General features: G+C 42.0%; 1 protein-coding gene across 5 annotated transcripts in view; it reads left to right on the top strand.

Annotated features, from left to right (window-relative positions):
- Window positions 1-452: 452 nt before the first annotated feature.
- LOC307271439 (muscleblind-like protein 1) overlaps window positions 453-22,385 on the top strand; it is a 54,646-nt gene continuing 32,713 nt past the window's right edge. For all 5 annotated transcript variants that reach the window (XM_080053902.1, XM_080053900.1, XM_080053903.1 and 2 more), the window contains exons 1-2: window positions 453-586; window positions 15,345-16,415. In XM_080053902.1, the coding sequence (XP_079910028.1) occupies window positions 16,242-16,415 (174 nt within the window). In that variant the 5' untranslated portion in view covers window positions 453-586; window positions 15,345-16,241. The remainder of the gene's footprint in view (window positions 587-15,344; window positions 16,416-22,385) is intronic.

The following is a 22,385-nucleotide window of genomic DNA, read 5'->3' as shown; positions in this document are numbered from 1 at the left end:
AAAAAAGAACAGTGCAGGTGAATTGCATTTTGGTCTCCGGTAGCATTTGCACGGTCTGGTTGTAAGCATTTGGTTAACATACACAGATGCATAGCAGACGCACACACACTCTCACACAGTGTGAAATTGTGGGATCGTGGCTGTTGACAATAGAAGTTTGTCTGAGTTAAGTTCCCCTGCGTGCATTGCCCTCCTCTCCTCTCCTCTCCTCTCCTCCCTTTCATGCAAACGATCCAAGCACTAGCTGTGAAAGGTGAACTTGCAGCCCGCTGTGGATAAATTATGTGTGACATGTTTAGCTGTGCTGCCTTATATGGAGCCGGGTGTGTCTGAATACAGTAGGACTCTGCCAAGAGGGAAGGAGGGAGAGAGAAGGACAGGCAGGGAGGAAGAGGAGGAGGAGGAGGAGGAGGAGGAGGAAGGAAAAGAAGCAGGGGAGGGAGAAAGCGAAGGAAAAAGGGAGGGAGGGAGGAGGGGGCATTTGACGGAGAGGGAGTGAAAGAGAGGAGTGCCGTGAAGCAAGCATGAGGTTTTCACTTTCCATTCTCCCCTCAGCAGCAGTCAGATGAGTCCATGCAGAGATACAGTAAGTCTTTGCTGTTAACTCTGTCTGTGTGTGTGTGTGAGGGGGGGGGGGGGGGGGGGGCCTGTGTGTGTGTGTGTCGTGTGTTCATTTGTGTTTGTTTGATAACAAGCCTGAGTTGCTTACATTTTCTGCCATATCACTTTTTGGATATCACTTTTTTCTTCTTTTAAAAAAAATAAATTCGCTATATGGATGTTGATGTGTTAGCATGTGTCTGAGTGACTTATTTGTCCATTTGCAAGTGTGTGTATACATATGCAGATGGCCACTGTGCTCCACTGCTAATGTGTGGTAGATTGAGGCGGGACAGTTTTAATGTGGAAAAGAGCTGAGCATGCAGAAGAATGGGTAGTGTTAGTGTTTAATGTTCCGCAGAGTAGTTAGCACACGCACACACACACACACACACACACACACACACACACACACACACACACGCGCGCGCACACATACACACACACACACACACACACACACACTCGCTGAGACACATTGGCAGACTACATTCTGTGTCTCTTTCTTACTCTATACTAAAATCCCTGTTGTGTTACTCCTACTGTGAGCACTAAAGCTAAATACGTTCTCACGTCTATGGATGAATGAAAACACACATACATACAAACACACACACACACACACACACACACACACACACACACACACACACACACACACACACACACATACACACACACACACACACACACACACACTCAGCGAGAGACACACTTACCCATATGAACAGTCCTACACTCCTGCTGCTTGATAATAACTGGACTACTGGTGTTTACACTACAGCTGCCCTCAGGAAATTATTAAACACTTGTGTTGCCCTGGCCGTCTCTAGCAGTATGACGCACACATATATGACCATGCATAGATGTGCCTGCACAGCAATAGGGTTAGGGTTAACCTAACACATTGGTCCGTTTACAGTTTTTTTCGATTGCTAACCCACAGTGGGCACAACTGTAGCTCAATGTGCAAAACTCTAACTACAGTCTGCACTACCAAAAGTCACTGGAGCTGAACAGTTCACTTCACCTGCAAAACAGGTTCAGTGCAGCAAACACTATGAACCAGCTTCTTTGAGATAACACACACTGTCACTCAGAACACACTCAGAGTAAACACTAGCATAAAACCCCAATACACAAATTACAAACATTTAATTTGTACAGTTTTGAATAATTTAAGTTACTTCACACAAATAAAATAATATTTTCTTTGAGGAAAGAGTGAAATGAGTTCACATGAAATTGTGTATTTTATAACATACCAGTTTTTTAGGAAAACCAAAAGAAATTACAGTAAAATCAGAAGTTTGCTTCAATAGATACACATTTTGTATATTTTATTGAAAACATTTCCAAATGTAGTATTTATCTGTGTAAATATTCTATAATTGTAATACAGAAATCAATTCCTGTAATGTTGTTATTTACTGTAAGGATGCAACTCTAAGCTGTTTGTTTGCTGGAAAATTCGTATTACAGATGTGCAACTTTAGATTTTTGCAGATTCAATGCGAGACCATGATTCACAACAGGGTCTATCAGTGTTGCCCTTACTGTATTTCATCAGACATTACAGCTCTATGTCTTGTAGGTCTTCCTCCACACATCCACACTCTCACTGCCACTCTTCTACCTCCAACAACCTGTCTTTTTGAGCTTTCCCTTTATACTGTATATATGTTCACTTACAAGTCTAAAACAAGACATCTTAGTGTTTCAGTTGAAATTGCAATCCGCAGTGTTTGAAAGGCATTCATTCTGTTTTGAATGTTTGGTTTACAGTTTTGGCAGCAGTGTGTTAGCATTTGAAAAAAGTGCTGGAAATCCACATTGTTGTGCAGGCTGTGGTTAAGCCATGAGATAGGTGTGTAGAGTTTTGAAAATTGTGTTTAAGCAATGAAAAACGAGCTACAGTTTCGTCCGAATGAACCGCTGCTCTGCATACTGTTGTTAGAGTTTTGCACTTGTCGTTCCAGTTGTGCCCACTGTGGTTTAGCAATCGTAAAAAACTGTAATTTATTTTTATTTTTGAGCCTTCCCTATGCTGTATATACAGTATGTTCACTAAAAAGTCCAAAACAAGACACCTTCTTGGTGTTTCAGTTGAAATTGTAATCCGCAGTGTTTGAAATGCACTAGTCTGAAATCCATTCTGTTTTGAATGTGTGGTTTACAGTTGTGCCACTAGTGTTTTAGCATTTGAACAAAGTGCTAGAAATCCACAGTGTTGTGCAGACTGTGGTTAAGCCATGAGATAAGTGTGTAGAGTTTTGAAAATTGTGTTTAAGCAATGAAAAACGAGCTACAGTTTGGTCCACATGAACCGCTGCGGTGCATAGTGTTGTTAGAGTTTTGCACGTCGCTCCAGTTGTGCCCACTGTGGTTTAGCAATCGAAAAAAACTGTAATGGGTTGAAAAATCTTCTATTCAGATCAGAGCAGGCAGATCTACAAGGTCATTAGACTAGAATATAGAGCGGCGAGGGCGCTGAGGCATTCGGAAACATACTGAATTTCACAGCACACGCGCCTCTGACTAAACAACTGCGTGTGAGAGAAGAAAAGCACTCTTGCGGAGAGAGAGAGATATTGAGAGAGAAAAAGGATGCAAGGTTACCTGCATTTGAGTGTTTTGCTTTTTACAAAAAATGCGGAATGAGTGTTTTTTTCTATGATTTTGTCCTCTTTTCATTTCTTCCCTCTCCTTCTCCTTTCATCCTTCAACTAATCTGTCCTTTAGAAGTGATGTCATCTCCCTGCTGTCCTCAGCAGGCATAGGGCAGTCTGTTGCATGCAGATGAGCCGTGTGTGTGTGTGTGTGTGTGTGTGTGTGTCTGCGATACAAAGTGCTTCTGTATATACATAATGAAACGAGCAGCCTGATTTACATTATTCAATTATCAGGGGGGAGAAGAAAACAGGGCGGATGCTCTGATCAAGGTGACAGCAGCAGGGGAATGTGAGTGGAGAGATAACTTTGAGCTTCGGAAATTCAACACGGAGCATCAACTGACAGACGGGCAGTCGGTCAGTCAGTCAAATGGTCGGGGTGGGAGAGTCCTTCGAGGCCATTTGGCAAGTGGCAAAAATCACAGTGAGTCAGTCAGTCTGTGGTGTATGATTGCTGTTTTCCCTGCAGTCTGCAAAGCTGTCACTGGACTAATGCACACTATTGGAAGATGCAATCTATAGTAAATACAGTTGCCCCTCTGTGATTTCCACAGATTAAGGTGTCAAACTGAATCACTGGTCATAGACAGCTGAAGGGTTACAGATTATCCCCCGCATGGCCAAAATGCTGCTCGGATGACAGGTCAGGGATTCTGATAGAAGGCATTTGCTACTTTTTTTTTTGGGGGGGGGAGCATCCTCTCCTTTGGTATTTCCTGATTCAATTGGAAGTACCAGACATGGGGAATGTGAAAAATTCACAGAAGGCCAAAGCATTAGTGTTAATCATCTTCATCTATTTAGCTTCATAATCTTTACAACAATTCTCCGTCACCTGTCAAGGTTTGCCCACGGTCATAAATCATTCTTACTAAACTTAATGTATCCCTCCCTGTCTGAATCCAGTATTTCTCTCTCTCTCTCACTCTGCTCCTATCTTTTTTAATGTTGAATACATCCACCATGTCTTTTTTCGTCCAGGCCTTTGCCACTTGCACCCCCCCCTCTGTCCACCTGTCTGCATCCTCCTTTCACTGTTTTTGTTTTGTTTTTATCCCTCTCGTATTCAGCTGTCTGACTCAATATCTCGCTGTCTGCCTAGGTTGGCATGTGTCTAAAATGTGAAAAGCAAAAGAGACACACAGGGAAGTCAAAAATAAAAGGAAAAACTGTGTGTATGTGTGTGTGTGTGTGTGTGTGTGTGTGTGTGTGTGTGTGTGTGTGTGTGTGTGTGTGTGTGTGTGGTTGCCTTTTTTCATGTCTGATAGAGGCCCCCTGTGCTTGATATGCCACATGCAGAGGTGGTAAATATACACAAGAGCTTTTTTTTTTTTTTAAATGGGCAGACTTTTTCGCCGGCATCTGTCTGCGTCCCTTCAACCCATTACATCTATTTCCCCCGGACGTCTCCTTTCTATCACTCACTGTCTGTCTTGTCTCTGTGAATTTTCCTCTCATTTTTCTACCCCTTCTCCAATCTGTTCTTCATCTATACCCTCCCACCCACCTACATATAAAACTCTCTCTCACACACACACACACACACACACACACACACACACACACACACACACACACACACACACACACACACACACACATACACATACACCGCCCCCATTGCTATTCCTGAGAGGAGCAGACTGGTCTGGCAGTGGCTTGGTTTATGTCCATGAACTCAGTGACACCCTCGCTACCACTGCATTACGCCACAAACTGGCACTACTACCACAGCAAGGTAGCCGCCCCTGCAGTGAAGATGAACAAAACGTATGCATATAGGCACATGTTAACTGCCCCTCTCCCACACACTAACGGGCACGTAACCGCCATGTATCTAATCTGATTTTATCTCACATCCCTATTCATGTGGGTGTCTACTATAACTGCCTCAGCCCCTGTCTCTGTACGCACACCAGGCTGTTTAAACACTTGCGCTGATACCACAGTGCAGACGACAGCTTGCACACGTGCCACTTGAATGCCCCCGTCGTCTCCCCACTCCCCTCTGTTTGTCTTACAGCTGAAAGAGGGAGTCATAGATTGTGCGTGAGAGTGTGCCCAAGAGAGAGATGGTTGATGTTGTGCATATGCATTGGTATTATTCAGATGGCGGTGTGTACTGCATCTCAATGCACCGACTGACCTTCCATTCATCTCTATTGTTGTGTATTCTCCGTTCGATGACGCAGATCTGCTGTCTCATGGTTTGTGGTCAATACTGGTGTGTGTGTGTGTGTGTGTGTGTGTGTGTGTGCGTGCGTGCGTGCGTGCGTGCTTGCGTGCATGCGTGCGTGCGTGTGTGTGTGTGTGTGTGAGTGTTGTTGATTGTAGCAAGCTAGGAAATGGAATATAGTGTATGATTACCCTGATGTGGAAGCATCTTAATGGGGTCTCAACATCTCAAAATGCCCAGAACTTCCCCAAAGACCACAGACTGTGAAGAAGATCAGATCTCAAGCCTGCATGGATGGGACTACTGAGCTTTAGTTTGACATTGTCCCAAGTGAGGGTAGATAAGCAAGAAGTGGGTAAAACGTTTTTTTTTTTTTTTTGTGATTGAGATTTACTGTAGATTTATGGAGACCAAATGTAATGTCTTTGAATAAAGTAAAAGGGAACACTTATGCGGTATTCATTATTCTCTGTCATGTGACTAATGTATTCTTAATGGGCCATGCCTCCAACATTGATGAGGATATTTTGTTTTACTTAAATACTTCTTGTATTTAAAGAAAAATGACAGAGATCTCACCCAGCTATAATGCCAGCTAGCTATGTTACTAACACAATAACCATGATATTATTTTGATTAGTTAAATCAACATTTAAAGTGTAGTTATGTCCGACAACACACAGTATTTCTGTTTTCTTAAAATGAATAAACGTAGGATTGGATTTTGACTACTTTTAAAATACACCTGAAACTTAAGGCTCTGTCGAGTGAAAAGGTAAGATCCACAGAATACTGTGGGATTTGATCTGTCTGTTTTTGCCAGAGAAGTTATTGCCTACAGTATATGACATTTGTTTGCCCGACATGATTCTGGCATTTCCATTTTATTTTTGGTCATCTCCAAATGAATCCTGTGCTCACTCTATAAACACTCAATATCGCAGACCGAAAGAAATGGTAAAGTTTCAGTTCATAATCACAGCCCAGCCAGTAACATTTTATATTATCATGCTGACCCTCCTTTATCTGTGGTTTGGCGCTGTTTGCGGGAAGTTATTTTTTTTTGCTGTCTTGTGTAATTTTCTGTGGGATCGCAGAATCCATATATATCTGTTTTCTTTTTTTTTCCTTCCAAGAAGTAACTTCAACTCAAATGATTTGGCACAGTTTTTGTTGACAAAATGACCACTTTTATGCTGTTATCAGGCTGTGACACAACTGATTTGTGAAAATATGGCTCAAGTCTGAAGCTTGAAATTGTGGGTCGTATAGAATATCTAATGGCAAGGGTCAAGCTCTGTTGACAGGACAGTTAGACGTCAAGAAGGTTAACTTGTTCTGATTGGAGACAGAACTCAAAAGATTTTGTGACAACACATTTTTTTTCCTCAAAACGTAACTGATAAAAGTTGTTACTTTGATTTCACTTAGGAATTAATTATCACCAATTTTGAAGTATGTGATGAGACACATTGTGAAATATAAAATACAACCATGTCTTTCATATGGTTTCCATCGTACTGCTATGATATCAGGCTGGACCTGACGACACCATTAACCACTTTGTGCTTTCTGTAGTTGCTGTGCCGATGATGACCTTGCAGCACATTAGCGTGCGTGGTACTGCAGCAGAAGGTGTTGTGTGAACAAGGAGCGAAGAAGGAGAGACAGAGAGGGGGGGCTGAGACAGTGGGCGAGAAAAAAGAAGAGAAAATTAGGACAGCCATTACTATTAAAAGAATAGCCACGTTGAAGGCGAAATTGTTTACGTCATGTGACACACACTCAGACTGTTAGCGGAGGGAAGGTTTCTAAGGAGAAGAAGAAAAAAAAGCCAAAAAAAACGTGTGAAAGGAATTACAAAAAAGGAGAACAGGTGTTGGATCATGGAACGATAAATGAAGAGGGATGAGAAATGTCAAGACGGTATTACGACGGAGTGCCAGCAGTGCTTTGAAATGGAACATAATTCTCTTTCTCCCCACCCCTACTTTTCCCTGTGATTCCTTTCTCACCTTGATTTTCCCCTCTCACTGCCAGACATAGAGTTCTATCGTTCAACTAAACCTGTAGACCTACTAATTTGCTCCTGTTTGCCTCCCGTCACTCTTTCTCTTCTGGCTCTGATCTGTTTTACTCTATTTGTCCTCCCCCCCTCCCCTTCCTTCTCCCTGATGTAACCTATCAGTATAAAGGGCAGCCCAGGTCGTATACAGATGATATCCTGGTCAGCTGGTGATGCGGTGTAATACGAAGCGTTCAGCATCTGCTTTTTGCTGCTGCAGTCCGCGCCCTTTGACCTCTCGCATTACTACATTTCCCCTCCCTCCCTTCTTTTTTCCTTCTCCTTCCTTTTCTCTGTTTTGCTTGTCAGAAGGTGCCATAGTTACACCACAATCCTACCTTATTTCTCAACATGCTAAAGGCATAAGCACTCTCAAGTTAGATTCTGAGCACTTCACTGGAACACTTTAGGAATGTCTGAATCGTCCCTTTGTTGCCTAAACAAACAGGATCTTTTGATTTCTATGCACCAAGGGCACTTCAGAACACACCAGGGCTTACTGTGACTCTCTTGGGGAACTTGTATTGAGGCAAATTGTTTCCTCTTACTTTCCAGTGAGTTTTGATCACTGGTCTTCGGTGTTTTCCTTGTTCCAAAGGTCAGCCAAAGGAAATCAATCAGAGCCTTTCTAGCTTTCTTCTCTTCACCTTGCCTCATTTGTTTCTGCTCTGGAAGTCATTCAAGGTGAATAAATGTCTGGCCCCTGTTCACTCTATTTTTTCATCCGTGTGTCCTCTGTCTCCCTCTGTTTTGCTCTCAGACGCAGGGCTGAAAGTGGCTCTGGTTAACAGTGCAAAAGGCCTTGCCATGACAGAAAGTGCAATTTCATGTGCCTTGCTTTAAGAACAGCACATTAATATCAGAAATTGAAACAAAACATATTTGAGAGCATACTTTATGATGAAGACACTATCTGTCAGAACTATGTGACACGTATCACATATTTTGCTAGGGAAAAATGTTTAAGTGAAAGGTCTTATTCAACAACCACCCAAAAGTCTGCCTTCTTTATAAGTTGATTTAATCACTTTACTTTGAATGACAATCAGTAAGGTTTAGCTATTGTTGACTGAAATGATTATAGACTTTTTTCAAAACATTATAAGACAAACTACATCAAAATCAGCGGCCTAAAGTATTGTAGTTCTGGCTTTGCATTGTATGTTTGCTAAACATGTTGTTAGCGTTCCCATACATGTAGCCAAATTATAAAACACATTATTTACATGCAACTGGGTCTTAACGCTCAGTCATTAAGAGGCAAAGGTGTCGCTGGAAGCTAAATTTAGTGGAGGGTTGTCATAGCCATGAAACGATCCGGACTTCGGCCACACGGATTATCACGAGATCAAGCGGCATTCTTTAAATGAGGAGATACATGAACCCCCTGACACTCACAAAGCCATCACACTCACGCTTCGTGGAGACTACACAATGTCAACAGCTGTAGTTAGTCATTAGTGAGACACAAATGTTAAGCTAGGATTTTACTCTACGTTTAATGAAGTGTGTGTGTGTGTGTGTGTGTGTGTTTGTGTGTGTGTGTGTGTGTGTGTGTGTGTGTGTGTGTGTGTGTGTGTGTGTGAATTATGGGGGTTTTGGAGGGTTCGTAATATCCCCAGCCTTTTCTACATCCCTCTCCTCTCCAATATACTGTATTACCTTGGCTAGTTGATCTGATGGTGTAATAATATCTCCTGCCTCTGGCTACGGGAAATGGTCACATGCATTATTCACACATGCTAAGATGCTTATTGATGACTCCTTTATTTATATATTTCCTCAACGCTATAGAGCCATTTCTCATTTCATTTTTAACCCTTTCTTTTGTAATCCTCTATTTTGACGTGTGTGCCTCTCTGTTATAATGAGACTCTCTCACTCGCAGCTTTCAAATGGGTTGACCTTGTTTGATGGGAATTTAGTCCAAGCCTTTTGGCACGAGATTACATGATGCGATGTGTTGAAATGGGGCTAATAATACATTTAGGTGGAGCCCCATTTATAAAATTGACCCTATTTGATGCTGAGGCTCGTGGCTGATCATTTTGTCACAGCTGTTTTCACTTGGGTATCACACGAGTGCCACCTGAAAATCCACAGAAAACCTCACTCTTTTTGAGAAAACTAGTGTGGCATTGCCTTGGGACTCTTGTCTAATCTAATATGTTTCTAATACATTCTCCAGCCATTTTGCCTCCTTTAAATTCGTGCCGTCATTGTAAATGGGGCATATTCTCTTTTATGTTGGTGCCTGCCAGAGTTCAGTGCTACTGGGTATTCAGTCAGTTTTCTCTCTGAACTCACTTCCCCTCTCTGCTTAGACCTGTGGCCGCTGAAATAGCAGTGACTGGCGTGAGCTACATTGCTGGCCAAAAACCAAGGTTTAAATTTTTTTTTATTTTATTATTGACTTTTCAAACCTCGCTGTCTGGCTATTTATATGGTGAAGGTCTTCTTTTTTTGATTCCCTTTCCATCTCCTTTCCTTCTCCCTATTACTGCTGAATGTTTAGTGGGGGCTTTTGTGTTGAGTTGTTCTGCATGCAACATAAGATAGAGTTTAGGTCCCATTTTTTAAATTCATTCGTGATTTGTCTGCATTACACGTATGGAGATAGAGTACAAGCACGCACGCACACACACACACAAACACACACACACACACACACACACACACACACACACACACAAACACACACACACACACACACACACACACAAACACACACACATAGAGCATTACTGAATGTCCACGCTGCTGACTTAATGAATGTAACTTGTCGTGGATATGGTGTATTTCATAATGTCACTGAAAAATAAACCATATTTTATTGTAGATTTTTTTCAGACCGGTCCAAATCCCAGTCTACTCCATTTTAAATGACGGCACTGTTGGCCCAGATCCAGATCCCTCAAATTTGATCGGTAGACTCCTAATTAAAAATAAATTAAATCTGTTCTCACAGGCGCAAATGAGACAGAAAAAACGCAAATAGAACACATCCCACAAAAAGCTTTTAGCATGACCCACAATCACAAATTTAATAAAATAATTATTGGGATTTTAAGCTGTGCAATAGAGAGGAAGAGAGGCGTGGGAGAGGTCAGGAAGTGAATAAGAATAGGTTGGAGCAGAGGCCTAATTTTGCCACTACATATTTAATGCATTGGAAATGGTAGCCCTTTATGAATTCTATGTCCTTCCTTACCACTGTCCTCCAGCAAAGATACAGTGGGCTGCCTTTGCCCTTGCTCTCGGCCGCACACACTTGCGAAGCCCAAAATATTAGCTTTGGGATGAAAAAGGAGTTCACCCCAGATGAGAGCATTACATATAAGTAATTGATGTTTGACCAAGGGAGTATTGTTTACTTGATTTGTTTTCCTCACTCACTTTACTCCTTTTTTGTGCTCTCTTTTGGTCTAACCACCATTCTTTGTTATTGGTAAATAACATTAATCTAGTGCAAGTTTGTTAAGGGTTATTTTCTGATTGATGGAAATGGGAGATATAGAACTTTTTCACATCATTACTGCTGTTTGTCTCCCAGGCTTCTTTTGTCCAATCAAATAGCTTATGAAAGTGTTTGGCAGCTGACTGTAGACTTTGAATGTCGGTGTTTCCCCGGCAACGCATGAATACAACAGAACTTTAACAGGCAGTGTTGGCCCAGCAGACACCATGACTACTGGTGGGCTTCTGAACACAAATCTGACCCTGTAACTATTACAGAAAATCAGTGGGCTCCAAAGTAAAGAAGTTTAAAGGGGCATGTCTACATACAACATGGGCTGCTAGAGTAACAGAGGTTACTCTAAATCAGTGCTTTTCAAACTGTGGGGCGGGGTTATGGCAGGGGGGGCGTGGATGAATATATGAAAAAAATAATAATAATTGAGTTTGTGTTTTTTATATTAAGATCACGGCATAGCTGGACAAGAGTTCTTCTGCTTCGTTCCTCTCACTGCATTTAAATGCATTCATTATATTACAGAGAAATAGGTCTTGTTAAAGAAAAAGAGCACCAAGCCCAACCCAGAGGACCCTGCATAATATGTTTATGGAAAATCCACGTGTCTTTCTTCAATAGCTTCTAATTCATCAGACCCAGTGTCTCCAAATTATTTGTTCACACAAAATTCCTCATATTTAGCCTCTTAATTTTCCTCTCAAAGTGCAACAGATTCATAGCCTGGAAATCCTGACCCTGATATCTTGAACGATAGAGGGTCTGGCGACGATCAATAGTAATTTCCAACTCTAGGGGCGGCTCCTACTCGTGCATTTCAAATGCCACTGCACGCAGTTGGATAGCACTACAACCAATCAGAGCGATGCACAAGTGACGTAAGCCCCGTTCGTTTAGCGAACAGCTGTTAAACTGTTCAATTAAACGTTTGCCGTTGTCGGTCGGCAAAACAGAACATTCCACTTACTTGCTAGTGAAAGCTATGAGTCCCGTCTTCCAATTCGTTAAGGGTCGAGGCCAAAGCAGTCTCAAACTCACACAACATATCCGCAGCCATTTTTGATGTTTACTATCACAGCTTCGACGTCGCATGCACGTCACTGTCGTCATCCGGTTACGTCCTCCCCAGAGCACCATATAAAGGGCTCTGGCGCGCCCATATTAGATAGAACCAATTGAAACGTTATACCAGATTTCTGGTAGTCTTGATAAACTTCAACGGAGCGTCTCCAGACCAACACGCGCAGCAAATTTAATTTGCCAGCGCCTAGTGGCAGGTCTGGGAATGCCAGGCTAACAGATTCATGCATTTCACTTTAAAAAGGTGAAAAAAATCTCCCGGGGGAGCATACCCCCGGATCCCCCTAGGAGGGTCTGGTTCTCCACTGGCTACTTGTTAGAGCCATATTTTATGTTAGTTTAAAATCTATTATTATATTAAATTAATTCCTATTTGATTTAAGGGATGTTTATGTTTTATTCTTATCTATTTAAATATTAGATTTAAGTTGGATTGACCGGAGGTATAGCCTAATTAGAGGCAGCCGGCAGAGAGTGGGTGGGGCCGCCAGGCCAGGTTAAGAGCAAGGAAATGAGCTATTGAGAGGGGGAACAGGGGGAATCGAGACTGCTTTAGACCTCACGCTCACACTCACTGATACCATGCTCAACAAGCTGAATTAAATGTTCTGTGATACGAAAGAAAATAAATCATCTGAAACGAAGAAACAAGACTCTGAGTGTAATTGAACAGAGTGTGCGAGTCCAGCGAGCGATCCCCTGTACGGTGAAAAGTTAAAACTAATGTTAATAACTGGCCACAACATAGTCTAAAGCATCGAAATCGCTTTTAATGGGAAAAAGCTGGTGAAGGAAACACACAACTTGGATCGGAGTGACTGTGTTTGGAGCATGGTTTGGAGCTGCAAAGCAACCGCAGCTGGCCGCTGAATGACAATCAGCTGTTCGCAGGCACGCGCTGATACGGTGAATGGAACAAAGGAATGGATCAAGCCGTGAGTAAATAAAGTAACTAAACGGATGAAGATGATCTGTGGACTTTGTGATGATAAACTATAAAACTGAAGGCATATGGATAAGTTTGGATGTCTGTGTAAAATAAGGAAACTGGAAACACAGCGGAAAGAAATGTTTGTTGATGCCGAAGGAAATGTTTGTTGATGCAACTCATGCAAGACGCGATGAATGGAAAAAAGTGATAAACACATGCTTATGAACTGATTGATGAATTAATTGTCTGGAACGCAATAAAAGTGAATGATGGCTGATGAAATGGCAAAAGCTGAAAATGACTTTAAAACTCTCAGCGCAAGTCGCCGAGGGAAGCTGGGCGCATGCACGCGCAAATTGAATGAAGTCAAAACACTGCTCGTTACTGACGGCGGTGATAGTGAAAAGGTGTTGAATGCTGTGGAACAATTCAAAGTGACGTTAAATGACTTTAAAGAGGCCCATGTTGCCGTACAAATGTTCTTATCTCCTGAAATAAAAGAGAATGAAACAAAAGACTGGTATGAACCCAAAATGGAAATATTTGAGGAATTCCTAGTAGAAGTGGATTTATGGAAAAAGTCAAGGAAAGATCCTCAGACACTCATTGGACCTCAGGACAGTGTCTCAAATGTGTCTAAACAAAGTAACAAATCCAAAAGTTCACACCAGACGGCAGCATCTTCATCTTTATCTTCATCATCCTCAACACGTCTAAAGATAGCCACAGAAAGAGCAGCTATGCAAGCACGTATGTCAGCATTAAAGGAGAAGCAGGAGGTGGAAATGGAACAAATTAAATTTTCCTGCGGCAGGACATTGGAGGCACTAGCGAAAAAACACTGGGTGTGTGAATGACATTTAACTAGTCAATAATTTGGGCAAGTCTGTCTGCCTATCTTTCTCACTCCGCTGCACACTCAGTCACTACTATCCATGCGTACAGTAAAGGAAGCAGGATTAAAACACTGGATTAAGATGTTGAAATGCATTAAAAATGTGTTTAAAAATGCACATTTTTTTTAGAAATGTTTCAAAAACAATTAAAAGATATTTAAAGGAACACACAGGGATTTAGAAAAAAAAATTGGGGGGGGGGGGCTCCACTGAAATTTGTTCTCTGAGGGGGGGCTCACTCTCTCACACTTTAAAAACCCCTGCTCTAAATGAAGTCCCTTTAAGGTAGCCCACAAACTTCTGTCTGGATGGTTGCTTTAAAAATAAATTGTATCAGTGTATCATGTCTGCATATTCCTAAAAATAATATGTCTGAGTGTAGGGGGAACCCAGACGTGACGTAACCACATGTGGGATGCAGGTTTGAGGGCAAGCAAAGCAGCTGTAGGATTTTTTTTTTTTTTTGGGGGTTGGGGGGCAGTCTGTTCCTTCAACATTCGGAAGTGAGCAGAGAGTTCAGACAGTGCTTGGATGAGTGGATTCAAGGAACATGTAGGAATGTGTGTAAGAAAAGGAAAACTGGATAAAATGTAATTTCTCTCTTGCTCGCTCTCCCTCTCTTCCTCTCTCCTTCTCTCTCTCTCTCTCTCTCTCTCTCTCTCTCTCTCTCTCTCTCTCTCTCTCTCTCTCTCTCTCTCATAGTGACGGTGACCTAATAGTCCTTATTTCTCTTGCTAGCAGGCATTTTTGAGATGTTTCCGATCTCACCAGAGATTGGCTAGATTGATAATTCATAAGTCTTTTCTACTGTTTTCTATTGGTGTCAACAAAAAAGTTGCGGAGTTCTCCTTCACAACACAAAGTCGTTTTTAAAGAATAAGAGACAGGTTCAATTTCAGTTGTTCTGTGGAATAATAGCTTGTGTAGTAGTTTTTTTAATGTTTTTTGTTCAAATTATATGTCACACATCTTGTTCTCAAATAAAACAGAATAAGAATCAAAATAATTAATATTGGTGCGTAAAATACTACCTGAACATTTGGCGTATCACCAATCTCTATTGGTCTCCTCTTTTGGACATAAACAAACGCAGATGCATTCACAGAATTCTTCTCACTTCTCTTTCCCCCCTCACTCTCTCTCTCTCTCCATCTCTCTCTGTCCATTGATCTCACTCTCTCCTTCACCGTCTTTCCTTGAAATAAATAGCGTGCGCCTGAACGCGTATGCTTTTTACTGTAAGTGATATGAGAGCCTGGCAGCATCTCTGCGCGAGCGACAGTGTGGTAGAGGGTGCGCAAGAAGAGAATGACTGGGAAACATGTCTTTCGATGAAGCTGTGTGTGTGTGTGTGTGTGTGTGTGGACGCAAATGTGTGCCTAAAGTGTATTGACCTTGCTGTGTGTGTGTTAAGCTCCTGCTCCACTGACACGCTTCCCTCCTTCTCCACAGAGAGAAGTGCCTTCTTTGGTTGACCCCTATGGCTGTTTGGCTCTGCTGCTGCTGAAGCCGCCTCTGCCTCTGTGCCTGTCTGTGCCTGCAGGAGTTGCCAGCCACACCGGGAGCACCCCAGGACTGCCAACCCCTATCCACTGAGCCAGTGGCACCTTCTTCTCTCTCCCTCCCTCCGTCTATCCATCCATCTCCTACTCTGTCTAGCAGCCAGACCTCCCTCCATCCATGCCACTCAGCCCTGCTCTGTGGAAGTCAACCGCTCCCGCCCTCCTCCTCCCCACACACAGCCTGATACTGTGGACGGACAACTTTATTCGGCTCCAGTGATCGGCGGAAGATTGTCCCCTTGCCTTGCTGTCCCTGTCTTTCTTCTCCTCCTCCCTCCTCCCTTCTCTCCAACTCCAACCCCACATCTCTTCATCATGTGCCTGACGCGATCGATAATGTGTTTCGCCATCCGTCTCATCTGACAGCTCAGCCGAAGGGCCGACGCGATAGAGAGAACCGGTGTGGCGTGTGTTTGAGGAGAGTGAACGAGAGAGAGAGAGAGAAAGAGAGAGAGAGAAGGAGAGAGATTAAAAAGCAAACCTCCGTGGCCTGTCGACCAACCCCGGGCCCTGGGTGACAGGCGCTGGCTGACCTGACTGATTCCTACTACTACAACCAGAAAAAAGAGGGACTGTTTGGATGGGCCACAGATGGTAGGCGAGTCCCAGGCCTCACAGGGCTTCACCTCCGATTCAGACCTTGGGGACAAACAAAAACAACAACTCTTAAAACTGGCTTTTCACCCATGTCCTTTACCCTTTCCTTCTCAACGTACAAGTGCACACGTTATTGCGTTTGCTGCCGGATATCTTTTCCTCCTTATCGACCCCTCCTTCCCATTTCCCAATGGCGGTGAACGTGACACCGATGCGGGACACAAAATGGCTGACGCTGGAGGTCTGTCGGGAGTTCCAGAGAGGCACGTGTTCGCGGCCGGACAGCGAGTGCAAGTTCGCCCACCCTGCCAAGAGCTGCCAGGTGGAAAACGGCAGAGTCATCGCCTGCTTCGACTCGCTGAAGGTGAGAATGACACAAGACCTGTGATATTCATTCTATAACGTACAGTAATTGTCGAGCATTCATTGTCTTCAGGATGTTCTAAGTTTAAATAGGTTTTTGGATATCATAAACTGTAAGACCTTAAAGATGGGGTGTACTTTTTTATTCCGGCCTTGTTGCAGAGGAGATAAGGTTTATTTTAAGGGAACAGTAGGTAATTAAGTTGTGATGAAACAGCTGGGTTTTTTTCTGAAAAGTCAAGTATTGTTTCTTTAACCACCAGGTAAAGCCATGGCATGGGGATTGGGGATAAACACATATCTGTATAAATACTTTTTAGAGTGTGTCTTGGTAAGCCGAGATGAGGCCATAATCGTGTTAACATCTGGGAATCAGACTCAGAGTTTCCTTCACTGGCACGCGACTTAAGTGCTGGACTGTCGGTTGGCACACTGCAAAGGTTTCTGTGTGATCGTCACATCTGCAGGCTGAATGGTAAAAACACAGAAGTAGGGCAGACACACTATGTATCTCATGTTTGTATGCGAGTCCGCGAGTGTATGTCTGTGTGTTATTTTGAGGTCATGCAGCACAGTGGGGTGTTCTCAAAAGGCTCTGTAATTTAATGTCTATTTTTGCCCTGGCAATGGCACAACCCACTCCCACCATGCAGGTCTTCTCTCTCTCTCTCTCTCTCTTTTTCTCTCTCTCTCTCTCTCTCTCTCTCTCTCTCTCTCTATCTATCTATCTCTCTCCCTCTCTCTCTCTCTCTCTCTCTCTATCTCTCAGAGACGAGGGGAAGAACAAATCAAACAGGAGGCAAGATGGATTGAGAATGGATTGGATTGAAAAGTTGCAAAAGAAAAGAAGAGAAACATATGTATATCAAGGGATTCATTACAGAGCGTTAAATATTCACTGTGGCAAACATACATTTCAGCTAATACTGAAAAACACTGCTGAATAGAATGGATGAAGAGGGAATAGGCTGTAACAAAAGGGCTTGAGTTTAGTTCTGGTAAAAAAAAACTTCAATAATCATTCACATGAGTCAACTAGCCCTGTTTCCTACATATTCAGTCCATGTGCTACCGTACAGGAATAAAGGCACTTCATGGAATGCACACAGACAGTGATCTCAATCTTGGCCAGTAATTGTGTTTTTCCTCAGAATGCATCATGAAAAAACATAATTCATAGGAAGGGAGTTGTTTTGGATGATTGGCGCCAAAAGAGCATGACTTTAACCACAGAGTCCTGACTCACACGTGTGGTTAGTTTTAGGCAGCAAAAATACTAGAGAGGGTTTATGGAGTTAGCATGAAAACATTGAGACTCAAACCAAAATATTTAGATTAAACTGATGGAAATGTCAGTAGTGTACAAGGTATTTGGTCATGGTCAATTTCCTTGCAGTCAATCCAACAGTTGTAGAGACTGCACTCAAAACCATGAGTCAACCTTGCGGTGATGCTAAAGGAAATATTTTGGGGATCACCGAAATGATTAGGATTTAACCTAAAAAAAAACACAGTGAGAAATGGCAATCAATTGAATAGCTCTGATATTTCAATCTGTACTGACCGACTAACACGCACACCCACAGTGCCAACCCTAGAACCCTGCTTATTTCATGGCTAAAATGTATTAGCCGTAAAAATAGCTATAAACTCGTATATGTTTAGTTGCCATAGGCTGATATTATAAGTAAAACAAATTTCAATATGTTGTCAGTGAATGATTTGAGATGTTTTAAGTTAAAAATATTTCTTTCCATTTCTTTCTAAATGTATTTTCTACTCTACTTCCTGTGTATAAACTTATTTTCTAGGATCAAGGACAGGTGTCATCTATGTCCGTCTAATATCAAAAAAGAAGGTATATTGAGGAAATGTCATTCATTGGGATATACTCAACACATTAACCATATCCCTTCAGTCATAAACATATGGTTCACAGTTGTAAATCCCTATTGACTATGAATAAACCTCTCATCACGCTTTAAATGTACCAACAGTGAGAGTGTGTAATGGGTCAGCTGTGGCAGCATGTGTCATGGCTGAGAGCCAAGCATACACTCACTGGTCTCCTTTAATGTACTATAGGGTATGTATACAAGTACATATGCATGAAATTATGCAGGATACAAGTAACATACACAACATCTTCACACATGTCACACAAACACACAAAGATTGTGGCAATTTGAAGCTGCTGCTGCTGTGTCATTACTCTACATGCTGGACAATGTGTTGGATAAAGCCATATCACTCGAGTCAATCTGGGGTATTTTGGCTGAAGTATGAGCATAGTCATTCTGGATGCTGGGGGTGTTCTGTCTACCGTGTTTGGCACATGTACTGTAATTTGTCTCCTATCTGATTGGCAAGCAGGGTGTTATTCAGTGTAACTGGAGACCGGGAGCTGGAGGTCAGTCAAGGCAGTGCTGGCCACAGCAGCTTATACCTTGGCTGGGTTTGGTTGGTACAGGTAAGACAGGAATGGATAAGGGAGGGCTGCTGGGGGATGCATGGATCGTGAAAACAGAGCCGGAGAGGGCGAGAGCAGGGGGGAATAAATGCGAGGAAGAAGCGTAGCACTGTGCTGCTGTATGTGCCAGGGCATTCCACAGTCTACCTCCCTTCCCTGCCTCTGTGACAGCATGATAAATCTGCTTTATCTGCAGATGAATTCATAACACATAGCCAGGCATGGAGAGAGAAGGGGCAAGGGGATAGGGAAAGGACGGGCAAGGAGAGAAAGGGACGGATGGTTGTGTACACGTGGCTTCACAAACCTGGACAATTCGTCACACCACTACCCCGCCTTTCATTCCTTTTGAAACAGGCCAGCAAAAGAAAGAGTGGGCTTGTATGTAGTTGGAGAAATAGAAACACACATGGACTGCCCTATTTTTTTTTCTTTCTCTGTCTCTTTAGAGAGACTCATAACCTGTTTCCAAGCTTATCAGTTGGTCTGTGTGTTTATTTCTCCCTTTCTCTCATAAACTTCAGTCAGTCAGTGTTATCTCAAAAATGGTGTTTGTCAGCTGTGAATGAAGTTCCATTTGATTTGTGGCATGACAGAGGATGGAGTGATGGAGGCCAACATGGAATGAGTCATAGAGGAAGAGGCTGACGGATTGGTTGATATTACAGAGAAACTGACCCCATGTGTCTGGAATCACAACAAGAACTTGGAACTAGCTCTTTATGATTTTTAGCCGTCTAAAGAGGTGTGTTCAGACAAAACTCCAGGCAGATTTGTTTTTACTCATTTAAGCCAAAACCTTCAGTCAGAGAGGTGCTGGATCAGGAAACACTCATATGACTACACAGTTGTTGAATTTTTTTAAAGCACAGATAAAACAACCACTTTTGGTCTAGTTGGAAAACTTTCTGTGATTAGAGAGGAAAAAAATCACCGGCTATTTGTTTGTCCTATTGACTCCTGCTACAGGGATTCAGCACTTCTCAAATAGTTTGTTTTAGACTTCCACCCTTTTCTATTTTTTTCTAAATGTTTACTTTAGGAAATATATTATAACAGGACTACATATACGAAAGCTGAACCTACAACAACTAAAACTAAAATTGAAAATCTGTTTCTATATGCAATTTTTTTTTAAAGTATTTTGCTGATTACATTTTAGCCCTAAATAAGGATAATTACTCACTGTTAACATGCAGTATTTACAAGGCCACCCAGGATGTACCAATGTACTTGTTTCACAGCAAACAACATTACATAGAAAATCTCAATATGGTGTGGGATATAATTTACCACTGATTACTTTATATTCTTAAAGAGGACCTATGATACTTTTCGACTTTTATGACCTATAAACGTTGTTATAATGATTTATAGTCATGTTTAACCATACTAGAGTATCAAATAGTTACGTACATGCATTTCGACGTATTCCCTGCTGACCGTCTGGGGTGGCTATGCAGAGCACTAAACACTATGGCAGCCGGTCGAGAAATAACTTGTTCAAATTTCCGGGTAGTTTCTGTCACGCTCCCGGATGTTTCCATGTATGGTAATGCTGCTCAGGCAAGCTCCGGCTGCATGCCCCCACCTTCCTGAAAATCTCCTGCTGCCGGAAGGAAGGTAACCAATTACAAGGGAGTGGGGTTTGCAGCAGGGAGGGGAGGGGCGGAGAAGCTCAAAGCAGTGTGTAGAGAGAGACTGCTGTGCTCGCTAGGGTAAGAGGAAGAGTGTCCCGAAAATCTACATAGTTTTTTGTGATGTGATTCGTGTCAGGTTGCTCTATAGCAGTTTTTAACAAGAACTTAAGACCAGAAAAGTAGTATAATAGGATCTCTTTAAGGGAAATCATCTGTGAAGAGCGAGACGTTAAAGTGTACAGTATGTATTTCGCTTTCCTCTCTCACTCCCCCAACTTGTTTTGTCTGTTACAGCTAGGGAATTTGAAATGAAAATGTGTCGCGGCAAATCTGTTTTGGCTACTTTCTTTCAATGTATCACATGAAAGGTCAGACATTGCAATTTGTAAATGTTAACCGCATTCAACCGCAGTGTCCTTCGGCACATAATCAAGACCATGTTCTGCCAAAAAATTGGATTGAATTAGCACAATGTTCTAAAATGCAAATGATTAAAAATGTGTATAAATTAGTATGAGGAAACACTGCCATAATAGAGGTTTGACATTCAAAATGTTTAAGAAAGGATTTGTAATGATGGCGTTGTGCCTTTTCTTACTAGTATTTTGAAAAGCCTTGCTATTATTTATTTTTAATATGAGTACATTATACCGTCCTTCAATTCATTGTGTTGCTCACAGTGGAGGAATTAACTTTCCCAGCCATCCCCATTTCTGCAGTTAATTATGCATTTTTCATTGGATTTATGAGGTTGTTACAGACTCCACCTGATTATCCAATGCATGACAATACTGATTCTTGTGTTACAGTTTGGTTTCGAATACACGCCTACAGAAAATATTTTCACACAGTATTTTATTATTGAAGTGAAAGCATTGAAAGAGAGATGAGAAACTGAACATAGAGTACATGTTTAATTCCTCCAGTTTATAACTAATAGTGAAATGTTTTCCCTTGAATTACTTTACGATTGAGTGTTTGGATTATATTAAATTGGTCACATTCTTATCTGTAATTGAACTAAATGTTGCCTTATATTTCTGAAAACTAAACATGTATTGCCAAATAGCTATCAGATTATACCTCTTAGTATAGGGCCAGTGAGAGTACTGTTTCAGTCTAAATAATGTTTTTGATAGAGGGCCATTAGTTTAATTGTATATGGTTGGCTCATAGACGGATCATTTGTATGGTTGTCAAGGGGAAAAAATGAAAACCAAAACCAACAAAGACAATGAAAATGTTCAACACACAAAGACAAAAGACTCCTCATAGTGGAAGTATACTGTAATTGTATGGTCTCAAGAGTTGCCTGGCCCATGTGGTGCCTGACTGTTATTACAGTAACTGGAGCAACCTTACACTTGGTCCACCTGCCACCGCTTAAAGGTGCGCAGGAGTCAGCCAGTTGGACAGTGTACAGTTAACCAGCCATATGCTGTTTTAGGCTTCTTGGCCATTTAATAAACCACTTGGTCACTTTAGTCGTCAAAGATGGGGGTCAGCGCCAGTTGGGCACTGTACAAGAGAACACATATCCTTAACTGAAAGGTTGGCCTTTAAAATATTCCATTATTGCCTGAGCCTAAAGAAAACTTTTTGCAATGTATGCATATTAAAGTTACCATACTGCTATGGGTTTCATTGTGCATTACATTACATCCTGAAGGTGAGGATTGTACTAGTAATGCCACGTGCCCTTGAAAATTGTTGAACTTATTATTGCGATAACACAGGACGTGCCTAACTGTCATTACGGTGACGCTGCTCTGTATTATGTCCCCCATAAACAGTTTAAACAGCCTGTTCAAGTGTATAGGGGCTATAAAGTGGGGGCCCGTGCCAGCATTTTTGTGAAATA

The sequence above is a fragment of the Ammodytes marinus genome (genome assembly GCF_949987685.1).
Source record: "Ammodytes marinus genome assembly, chromosome: 3".
Lineage (NCBI taxonomy): Eukaryota > Metazoa > Chordata > Actinopteri > Uranoscopiformes > Ammodytidae > Ammodytes > Ammodytes marinus.
Note: the sequence above shows the minus strand (reverse complement) of the source record. Positions and strands in the feature narration are given on the sequence as shown.